The 11,130-nt window shown below is 40.4% G+C and overlaps 1 protein-coding gene across 1 annotated transcript in view; it reads left to right on the forward strand.

The window, feature by feature from the left end:
• ANKRD55 (ankyrin repeat domain 55) overlaps positions 1-10,608 on the forward strand; it is a 137,907-nt gene extending 127,299 nt beyond the window's left edge. The window contains exons 10-11 of the mRNA XM_050794657.1: positions 7,753-7,845; positions 9,971-10,608. Of these exons, the coding sequence (XP_050650614.1) occupies positions 7,753-7,845; positions 9,971-10,092 (215 nt within the window). The 3' untranslated portion in view covers positions 10,093-10,608. The remainder of the gene's footprint in view (positions 1-7,752; positions 7,846-9,970) is intronic.
• The last annotated feature ends 522 nt before the right edge of the window (positions 10,609-11,130 follow it).

The following is an 11,130-nucleotide window of genomic DNA, read 5'->3' on the forward strand; positions in this document are numbered from 1 at the left end:
GTGTGTGTGTGTGTGTGTGTATATATATATATATATATATATATATATATAGTTTTTTGAGACTCACTCTCACCCAGGCTGGAGTGCAGTGGCGGGATCTCAGCTCACTGCAACCTCCACAGTGGTGTGCTCTCAGCTCACTACAACCTCCGCTTCCCAGGTTCAAGCAATTCTCCTGCTCAGCCTCCCAAGTATCTGGGACTACAGGCACATGCCACCACATCCAGCTAATTTTTTGTATTTTTAGTAGAGATGGGGTTTCACTGTGTTAGCCAGGATGGTCTCGATCTCCTGAACTTGTGATCTGCCCGCCTCAGTCTCCCAAAGTGCTGGGATTACAGGCGTGAGCCACCAAGCGTGGCATAGAATTTGCATTTTTATACAAATGTGTATGTATCTATTCCCCACCTTATAAATACATTTATCACACTAAAGAATTTATTTTTATTTTTTAAATGATCCATAGGCTGGGTACAGTGACTCACACTTACAATCTCTGAACTTTGAAGGGTTGAGGCAGGGGGTCAATGTAGCAAGATCCCCACCTCTACAGAAAAAAAAAAAGAAAGAAAGATCCACTGGTGATTCTTTGAACCATTGTTCAAAAGCAGCAGAGGCTGCAAAACAGCTTCCAAAGCCTGTTCGGTGCCACAGTACCTTGGCTTGTTTTTAAGTGAATTAATTGCCAATATTTTTAAATTATGAAATTTTATATAAAAATCTGGAATTCTAGCTTCTCTCGAAAAACTAGAAAATCTGGCAACACTACACACAAATTCCCACATGGCAATAATTGGCTGGATCTGAGTAACCACTGTCCACTTAGACACCACTGTCCCCAGTTCAGTTCAGTCCACACCACTCCACCGTCTCTCCATGGAGTGTCAGACAGGCCTTATGATATGAAATATGTACATATCCCACTTTTTAAACAAATGTATCACACCAAAGAATTTATTATTTATTTATTTATTTATTTGAGACAAGGTCACACTCTGTCACCCAGGCTAGAGTACAGTGGCACAATCACGGCTCCCTGCAGCGTCTGTCTCTTTCAGTTGTTGTTTTTCTTACAGTAGGATTAAGAGAAAAAATAATTTATTTATTGAAGCCATTTTTCTCTAAGAGTAGAAAAATGAAAGACAAAAGACAACAATGTGGGGTTTTTTGGGGGGGTGGTTTTGTGTGTGTGTGTGTGTGTGTTTTGTTTTGTTTTGTTTTTGTTTGTTTTGGTGTTTTGTTTTGTTTTGTTTTTTGAGACAGAGTCTCACTCTGTCACCCAGGCTGGCGTGTAGTGGCGTGATCTCGGCTCACTGCAACATCCGCCTCCTGGGTTCAAGCAATTCTTCTGCCTCAGCCTCTCGGGTAGCTGGGATTACAGGCATGTGCCACCACGCCTGGTTAATTTTTGTATTTTTAGTGGAGACGGGGTTTCACTATGTCGGCCAGACTGGTCTCGAACTCCTGACCTCGTGATCTGCCCGCCTCGGCCTCCCAGAATGCTGAGATTACAGGCGTGAGCCACAGTGCCTGGCCGCAATGTGTTTTTTAAAAAGTAGAAAAGGGCCATATATTTTTTTAGAATGAGCAAAATTCCTTTGCGTTTAATATGCAATTGAATTTGACCCTCTTCACCCTTTGACGTGTGCCCAGTGCCTGAAACCTTTGAGATAGAATATGGCTCCCTCACTCATATTTTTATACATATTTAGGCATAGGATAAATATGGATAAGCACATAAAGGCTGTTTCCTGGTGTCTGAGAAAAACTCCATTCAAGATTTTGCTTCCTCCACAAAGCACTGAAGCACTTGGCTGGTGGCACGGGTAGTGTTTGCATTTTTTTCTGCAGAAGGATCAGGAAGGGAACACAGTGGTCTGCCACCTTTTGACACTTCAGGGCCTCAACCCATCCTGTTTTCCAGAGTTAGGCCTGTCCCAGCCAAACGAATACCTTCTGTTATGAAAATCATGTGAAAATCTGAAAGTCTTGTTCTTTTTCCGTTCCAAAGACAGCCTTGGCCTGTCTCTTTTATATCAGTCAGGATGGGGTTCAGCTTCCTGTAGAAGAAATCCAAAGTCACAGGGGCTTGAACAATATAGAATTTTATTGCTATCACAGCCAGGGGCAGTGGCTCACACTTGCAATCCCAGCACTTTGAGAGGCCAAGGCACGTGGATTGCTTGAGCTCAGGAGTTCAAGACCAGCCTGGGCAACATGGTGAAGCTTCGTTTCTACAATAAAATGAGCCAGGAGTAGGGGTGCATGCCTGTGGTCCCAGCTACTTGGGGGGCTGAGACAGGAGGATCACTTGAGCCTGGGAGGCAGAGGTTGCAGTGAGCCAAGATCACACCACTGCACCCCAGACTAGGTGACAGAGTGAGGCCCTATCTCAAAAAAAATAAAAAATAAAAAATAGTTTATTGCTATCACATGAAAGAAGTCTGGTCTGAAGTAGGCAGTTCCCAGACATTTGGTGGCTCCACAATCACAAGCAACATAGGCTCTTTCCATCTATGTGCCTCGTCACCCAACATATGGCTTCTGTCCTCGAGGGGCTGATGGAGCAGGAGGAAGGAAGTAGAAGGGGGAGAAATGCATGTCCCCATGTGAATCAGCTCCCATTAAGAACTCATCTGGCTTAAGTCCCACACTTCCGCTTGCGTCTCATTGGCCTAAACTTTGGTCATATGTTCACAACTATCAATAAGGAGTCTTTTAGCTGGCCATGTTGCTATCCCTCCAAAATTGGATTTCTGTTTCTAAGTGAGGGAGTAGATATTGGGTAGAGAATTAGTACGTTCTGACACATGTGCCACCCAAAAATTTCCATCTTATTTGAAATAAAAGGAAATTCAATAAAAGTGGTTTGGGGATTTGCTCACTTATACAATGAAATAACAAGAAAAATCCTGGGGCAGCAGAATAACAGAAAAGGAAAGGTGAAATTCTCCAATGGAATCGGCCTATATCAAATACTTTTTTTCAACCAATTTTTCTGAGTGCTGATTATAACTAGGAGCCATTCTAGGCAACTGAGTCATGGTAAGATAAATTTCCCAAGTGTCTTCAGCCTATAAATCAGTTTTAAGGGGTGTAAATTTACTAAAATGCTTTTGCAACTGATTTTAATGAACTTTCTTCTCATGTTTAGATACAGTCATACGGTTTTAAAAATGGAAAGGAGCTTAGTCATTTGATCATACATTAAATAATTGCTGAGTGTTTATCATAGTAATTTATCAAAAGAGAGGGAGAGTTTTTTTTTTTTTTTTTTTTTTTTTTTTTTTTTTTTTTAGAGAGAGATAGGATCTGTCACCCAGGCTGGAGTACAGTAGCTTGATCATAGCTCACTTCAGCCTCAAACTCATGGGCTTAAGCAATCCTCCCATCTCAACCTCCCATGTAGCTGGAACTACAGACACACCTCCTCCTCTGGCTAATTTTTTTGTCATCATTTTTTTGTAGAGACAAGGGTCTCACTTTGTTACCCAGACTAGTCTAGAGCCAGCCCCTGGCCTCAAGCAATTCACCCATCTTGGCCTCCCAAAATGCTGGGATTATAAATATGAGCCATTGCGGCTGGGCATGGTGGCTCATACCTGTAATCCCAGCACTTTGGGAGGCCAGGGTGGGGAGATCACCTGAGGTCAGGAGTTCGAGACCAGCCTGGCCAACATAGTGAAACCCCATCTCTACTAAAAATACAAAAATACAAAAATTAGCCGGGCGTGGTGGCGAGCGCCTGTAGTCCCAGTTACTCTAGAGGCTGAGGCGGGAGAATCGCTTGAATTCAGGAGGCAGAGGTTGCGGTGAGCCGAGATCGCACCACTGCACTGCAGCCTGGATGACAAAGCGAGACTCTGTCTCAAAAAAAAAAAAAGAAAAAGAAAAAGAAAAAAAAAAAAAAAAAAACCTTTCCTAGCCTTACAGATTTTATTTTTGTGAACATTTTTAACAATAATTGTTTTGAGATCACTGAGGCTTCTGCACTACACTGAAGTGGGTGTTGTCGTTGTTGTTAGTCTAGGAGGGTCGAAACTTAGATTTCTACGTTGAGCTCTCAATATTTTATGTGAAAGTTTAATGCGGTAAAGCAGCTGGATAAATCATCCCACTGTAGCACTGACTTGAACTTGGATAGTCCCTTTATCTTTGGATTTCCTCCTTTCCTGCCCTGGGTTTGGTAGAAATAATATGGGTTAGCAGTGCTGCTGTTAAAATTCCGGGCAGCCACTATCCAATGCTTACATCAGCAGCCCTGAACATTTAGCTCTAATGATTATTGCTTAACATTTATTGAGACCTGTCAGGGGTTGGATGCAGCAAGATGGGTAATGAAGCACTTATCCTAGAGAGTTGGAATTTGGAGCACATCAGCTTAATTCATTGCAGGCAGCTTTCAGAGAAAATGGAACAGAAAGGTCTGTGGTGTTGTCTGCCAGCCTGGTTATTTATAAGCCATCACAAGAAAAGTAAGAGTGTGCACTTCCTTTCTCCTGCAAAAGAGAGCTTCTTTCTCTAGAATTTTCTAGACTATCTCAGCAACAATGCACTCTTCTGGCTGGTTAGGTCTGATCCTGTGACCCCTCTGTCTAAACCCATCATAGGTTTTGCATCTTTTCAGGACAAAGGCCAGGGTTCTAAACGGGGCAAACAAAGCCCTCACGGCATGGTCATTCTCAGCTTCGGCACCGCCCATCTCAAATCCCCACCCCTACCTCTTCAGCATTTCCTTGAATATGTCTCAGTTTCTTGACAATTTCATACCTTTTCATTCTATGACATCTTGGCCCTTGTTATTATTTTGGGTTCTCTCCGCTGTGTGCTTGACTGATTCCTATAATCTTTTAAGAACCAGCCCAAAACTCACCTTCTATAATATGTGAAGGTCACCCTGATCTCTGTAGGAAATATGGTTCTTTCATAGGACTCCTAATAAGAATAGCTCCACCTTGCCGGGCACAGTGCTCATGCCTGTAATCCCAACACTTTGGGAGGCTGAGACGGGTGGATCACCTAAGGTCAGGAGTTCAAGATCAGCCTGGCCAACATGGTGAAATCCCGTCTCTACTAAAAATACAAAAATTAGCCTGGTGTGGTGGTGCACGCCTGTAGTCCCAGCTACTCAGGAAGCTGAGGCAGGAGAATTGCTGGAACCTGGGAGGCAGAGGTTGCCGTGAGCCAGGATGGCACCGCTGCACTCCATCCTGAGCAACACAGCAAGACACTGTCTCCAAAAACAAAAGAATAGCTCCACCTTGCTGACCTACACACCTACACACTTCGCTTTCCACAACATTGCAGGAGAGAATTTATCCTCTTTATAATTGAAGCAATTGAGACAGAGAGGTTAGCTCATCTGCCTAAGGTCACAGAGCTAGCTAGGAAGTGGCAGAGAGATATTGGAACAAGGTCTGTGGGATCCAAGAAAACCTCAACTTCTCTGGACCATTCCTTTCTCTGCAATGCCCTCACAAACTCTGTCACAGCACTACTCATGGAGCTTCAAAACCACATGTTTACCTGTGTCTCCTCCCACATCAATTGCAATCCCTTCCTGAACACTTTGCCTTCTCCTCTTTGTACTCTAGGGTCTGGAATATAATGAGTGCTCAATGGATGACTGCTGAATTATCTATTTATCATTATTATCATTATGATTATTATTAATGCTGCAGTCACCTCTGGTTCCATCATGTAACCGTGAAAACATTTCCTATCCTTTTTTTCTAGGACAGTGGTCCTTGACCCTGTCCCCAAAGCTGAACGCTCCCTTCAGTTGTCTGCAGCACCAAACAGCTTTGGGCTAAGCAAATCCCTATCCCTGAAAACTGAGCAAAATGCCAACATGGAATAAAATTTAACTCCCCTTCATGTCCAAGTCACTGCTGCAACCCTTCTCTGCCCACTTCTCCCATCTGCTTAGAGGAGGCAGAATAACAGAAGTTACAGGGTCAGCCCTATAGGGTTGAAGTCTAGGCTCTGTCCCTTCCTAGCATATGACTTGAGCACTTTTAGAACTCCTCGAAGTCACAAGGTCCTCATTTGTAAAATGAGGATGATAATAGAATCTATCTCACAAGAAAAAGTGATTGTCAGAATTATATAAGATTATGCCTACAGCATTTATCCCTATTCCTGACAAAAGTAAGTGCTCCATAAGCATAACTCTTAATTGTCATTATCTCATTGTTGGTTTTACAAATATCTGCTCAAGTGTTCATGGATAAATAAGCTGTTTGCTAATAGAAATTTTAATGATAATTCTACACATGGATTGTTTTCTCTGTAAATAATGGCTCCTGAAGTTATTTGACGTTCAGTGTTCAATAGGATGAAATATAATGGCAAAATATCCACCAGGGAGACTGGAGATTTAATCTCCATCAACTAACATTGCTGAGGTGGCCATTTCTGCACAGACCATCCACCATGAGATTCACCTAAACAGATGGAAGGTGGATCTTGGCTAATCCTCTTGTTTTTTCTTTTTTTCTTATGCTATTTTGCTCCAACAGAAGACCCTTAAACTCTAGGAGCATTGTTGTAGCAACTCTGGTTCTTTCTTACTAGACTTATAGGCAAAAGATCAAATAATCTTTTTTTGTTAAGGTCTATTGAGTACTTTACCCTATAAGCTAAATGCTTTACTCTTGTTCTCCAATGTAATCCTCATGACAAGTGGAAAAGACATACAATTATTTTCATCATTTTGTATATGAAAAAATTGAGATGCTGAGAGGTTATATCATTTGCCCAAGGTCATACAACTAAAAAGTGGGGAAGCAGGGAATCAAGCCTAATTCTGTTTGACCCAAGAGTCCAACCAAGCTCCTATTCATGACACCATCCAGTCAATTTTAAAATGGATTTAAATCACATTTGTGTGTCCGCTTCTGTTTTCAGGTATCGAACATCCATATCTTAAAGTCAGTAGTACATTGACGAATGTTTACCAGCTGGCTTTCTAGGAGAAAAATCTGTGCTTGTTGATTTTTCACAGTGTAACTACACCCACCATGGCTGATTTCAAGACACTAGTGTGATGTCAAACAGTTCACAAAATTTCTGAAAGCGTAACCATCAGCTCTTGAGAGCTGGCTCACATGGTCCACGCATACACCATTGCTTTCTGTCCAAGTTAGAGAATAGGTTTCCCAAGTGCATCCACCCCATTCTATCTTCCAGGTCAATGATTCTCCATCCTGGCTGCACTTGAATCAGCTGGGAGCTGATAAACATCTGACACCATGCCCCACCTCCAGAAATTCCGATGTAATAACCTGGGATGTGGCCAGGATGGCAGTATGTTTTCTAACTTCTTAGATAATTCCTATGTGCAGCCAGGATTGAGAAACTCTGCTCTAGAAGAAAATACTCTATTCATCACCCACTCATTTCATCAAAGATTTGATGAATATATGATAAGATATGCCATATCTATATTATTTTCATTTTTTTTCAACTTTAACTTTTATGGGGTGAGTAACCCACTGTGCTTCTTTATAAAATTTTGTTTAAACTAGTACACTCAAGAAATGATTTCTAGTACCTTTTTCTATCATTTAAACAGTGACTGGTATATAACAGAAATGCAATAAAGTATAGCTATCATTGTTTTCATTGTTACTTTTACCACCTTAAATTTAGTGATCTGTAACAACTTTGATGATTCTCTTATCCATTGCATTCTGTAATTTGCACTTGGTTGAGTCTCAAGTGATTGACGCAAATATGTTTTATCTTCAGGACAAAATTTTCAGCATCTTTCCCCGAACAGACACAAAATCAGGGATCTTCCTTTCACTCGGAACAACCTAGCTCCCCTACCAGATCAAAAATGTAAGTATTATGAATCTTCCACAGCTTCCTTTGCAAGTGTTAACACATCTAGACACAACTAAATGTTATTTCAGTTTACTTTCATTTTTCTTTTCTTTTTTTTTTTTTTTTGAGATGGAGTCTTGCTCTGTCACCCAGGCTAGAGTGCAATGGCAGGATCTCAGCTCACTGCAACCTCTGCCTCCCAGGTTCAAGCTATTCCCCTGCCTCAGCCTCCCAAGTAACTGGGATTACAGGTGTCTGCCACCACGCCTGGCTAATTTTTGTTTTTTTTTTTTTTAAGTAGAGATGGGGTTTCGCCATGTTGGCCAGGCTGGTTTCCAGCTCCCAACATCAGGTGCCAACACTTATAAATTATAGGAAAACAGAGACCATCTTTAAAGCTTTTTTTAGATGCTTATTTTTTAAAAAAAAGAATACTCCCTCCCTTTAGGAAATTTTTGTGTTTGAACTATTGAAGCAATAAACAGTTTATTTTTACATGTATTATTTAATGTCTTTAGGAAGGTGCTTTAAAAATTCCCTTTTAAGACTGGCCTCCTGATATAGGTTTCTTTACTATACTGGACAGATAAAAATATACATCACCTCTGTACTTACAGTCCATGCATTCCTAAGCAGAAAAAAAAATTCAGTTCATCAGGATTACTCTTGGTATTATTGATTTATTTTATAATATTTTATATAAAAAACTCTCCTAATATAAAATATTAATATACTCCATTGGGCCAGTGATCTTCAAACTTGAGTATGCCTAAGTATTACCTGGGGTGTTTGTTGTGAAGTAGATTCCTGGGTCCCCCACCCAGAGATTCTGAGTTTGAATATTCTCATATCTATACTCTGAAGCATAATAATAATAAAGCAAGTTTTACTATTATTCCCGTTGTAGAGCCAGAAACAAAACTACAGGACACTGAGTCTACTGCCTCATGAAATAAGCAATACTTACTACATTCTAATTTATTTTCTTTTTTTCTTCCAATTGCACCCCACTGCATTTAATACACACACACACACACACACACACACAGCCCCTCCACATCCTTCTAAGTGCAGGTTAGATGATTTAGGAGCTGTCCTATTTCAGATAAGTTTCTCAACCTTTCTGTACTTTAGTTTCCTCACTGTCCATTATGATAGTGCCATCCTAATAAGATTTGTGGGAGTACTAAATGAGATAACATATGTAAAACACTTGGCACACTGTTTGCACAGAGTATATATCCAGTATGTCTTTCTCCCCTAGGCAAGGATTTGAAGGAGACAAACCAACAGCTCTAGAACTCTTTAGGTTAAAATGATGAACTATAGGGTCTTAGTACAACTCTGTCTTTTAGCAGATAAGGAAACTAAGAGGTAGAGGGATATGTCCAAGGTCACACAGAGAGTTAGTAGCAGAAACCAAGACCTCTTCCTTGACAGATCAGTTCCTCTGCCCTTTACAGATGTGTGTAAAGTGAACGTTTTGGATAGTGTCAATTCTATCATTGAATGAAATTCAAGCCCGAATCTGTCTTTAAGCAGAACTGTAGCCACAAAAACATCTAGTTAAGGAAAGAGCCACTCAGTCTTGAATGCTGATGGAGCTTGGAGAAGCCAAAGAGAGGTTTTCTTTGGCAGGGCCCAAGAGCTTTGCTTTTCACAGTTAAGTTTCAGGAGAGAAGGAAAGATAAAGATCTTTGATCAACTTGGCTCTACAAAAAAGAAATGAAAGGCCCCACAGTGCTTTTCCTAAAAGAAGCCTGAGAGCCTTTTGAGGTTTGCATAAAAGCACAGTACAAATGTCTTGGGCCTTCTTTAGAGCCTTGTGAGCAGTTGTTGAACATCAACAGCTACTCTACCCCAAGGAAAAGCTCTGCCAGACATGCACAGCCCAATTTTGTTTGATCAAACTTGGTACAGTCTTCTGTGTGGACGTATTTGAAATCCCAGACTTCATGTGGCAAGTCTGAACAGATACATATACAAGAAATGCATACACAGCTTCTCTTTACAGTCTAGCTCTCGCCAAGACACCCTTCTTAGAAATGTCTCCACTCCTAAAACACAACACAATTCTCCTGCTGCCTTCCTGTGAGAGAAGCAAATCTTGAAAGTCTCTCATTCTATTCTTTCTCCCCAGTTCTATCTGGAGAACCTCTGCGGACAAACCGAGTGCTTCCTGCTATCCCAAGTCAACGAAGACACAGCACAGCAGCAGAAGAGAGTGAACATTCTGCCCACCCCACCAGTGATAAAAATTAACTGTGGGCCACTCGATGCAGAAATGTAGATGAATATATATTCTCAACTCTCAAAGAACAAGATTACTCTAGTTTGTAAGAACGAAGACCAATTTAGTAAACTGCATTCTATAAGCCATCAGTTTTATAACTCGAAATTCTTTATTCCAAATAAAGATACTTCCTAAATAAGCACTTAGAATCTTTGGGTGTGCATATTAAGTCTGTGAGTTTCTGTGACTTCGACATGCCAAAATTAAAAGACAAAATATGTTATCAGTAGGCAAACTGAGCTATGTTTGGTTTGCTTTGTGGCATGTGCGCTGTTTTTTTGTTATTGTTCTTTGGTTGGTTTTTTGCTGAATGATTTTATGTTTTGGAAAAAAAAATGTATGCTTTGCTGAATAAAAGCAAAAACAAAAAAACAACAACAACAACAACAAAAAACCCACATCCCAGACATGTTCTTCACATTTATTGTCATTCTAACTTGAACTAATGAAACCTATTTAAAAATAAATTCCTATGATCAGTCACAGTTTACGGCTTTTAAATGTACAATCTTCTGCAAAATATTTTTTAACAGTCTCAGTTCCTGGCTACTGCCCAAGTCACTTGACATTGTTTATCTCTCTTCTTTGTTATTTAATTATTTCCATATATCGTCATTTTCAGATATGATTGACTGTGCCAACAGGGAGAAGCTCATGTGATTTGGAAAGGTCTACATCCTGGCCCAACAGAGTTGAATAGGCAGTTCTCACACTCCTCAAATACTCTACGTATGTAACTATTTTTCTGTTTTAAAACAATGGTCTCTTGCCTATTAAGACTTTTGCAAACTTAAGACTTAGCAAAGTTTTGAATGAATGCTACTAACTGCAGATCTTACTAAGATAATTATAAGTTGTTTGGATTGATTCGTGCTAGAGGTCTGTATAAAGTTCAAGGCTTAGCCACATAAGATGACGGCCACTGCATGTTATTTGGGAGCCTAGATGTTATTTTGTAAATATCTCAAGTACCTGTACAACATTCACCACTTTATATTAGTAGTATG

The sequence above is a fragment of the Macaca thibetana genome, chromosome 6, assembly GCF_024542745.1.
Source record: "Macaca thibetana thibetana isolate TM-01 chromosome 6, ASM2454274v1, whole genome shotgun sequence".
Taxonomy (NCBI): Eukaryota; Metazoa; Chordata; class Mammalia; order Primates; family Cercopithecidae; genus Macaca; species Macaca thibetana.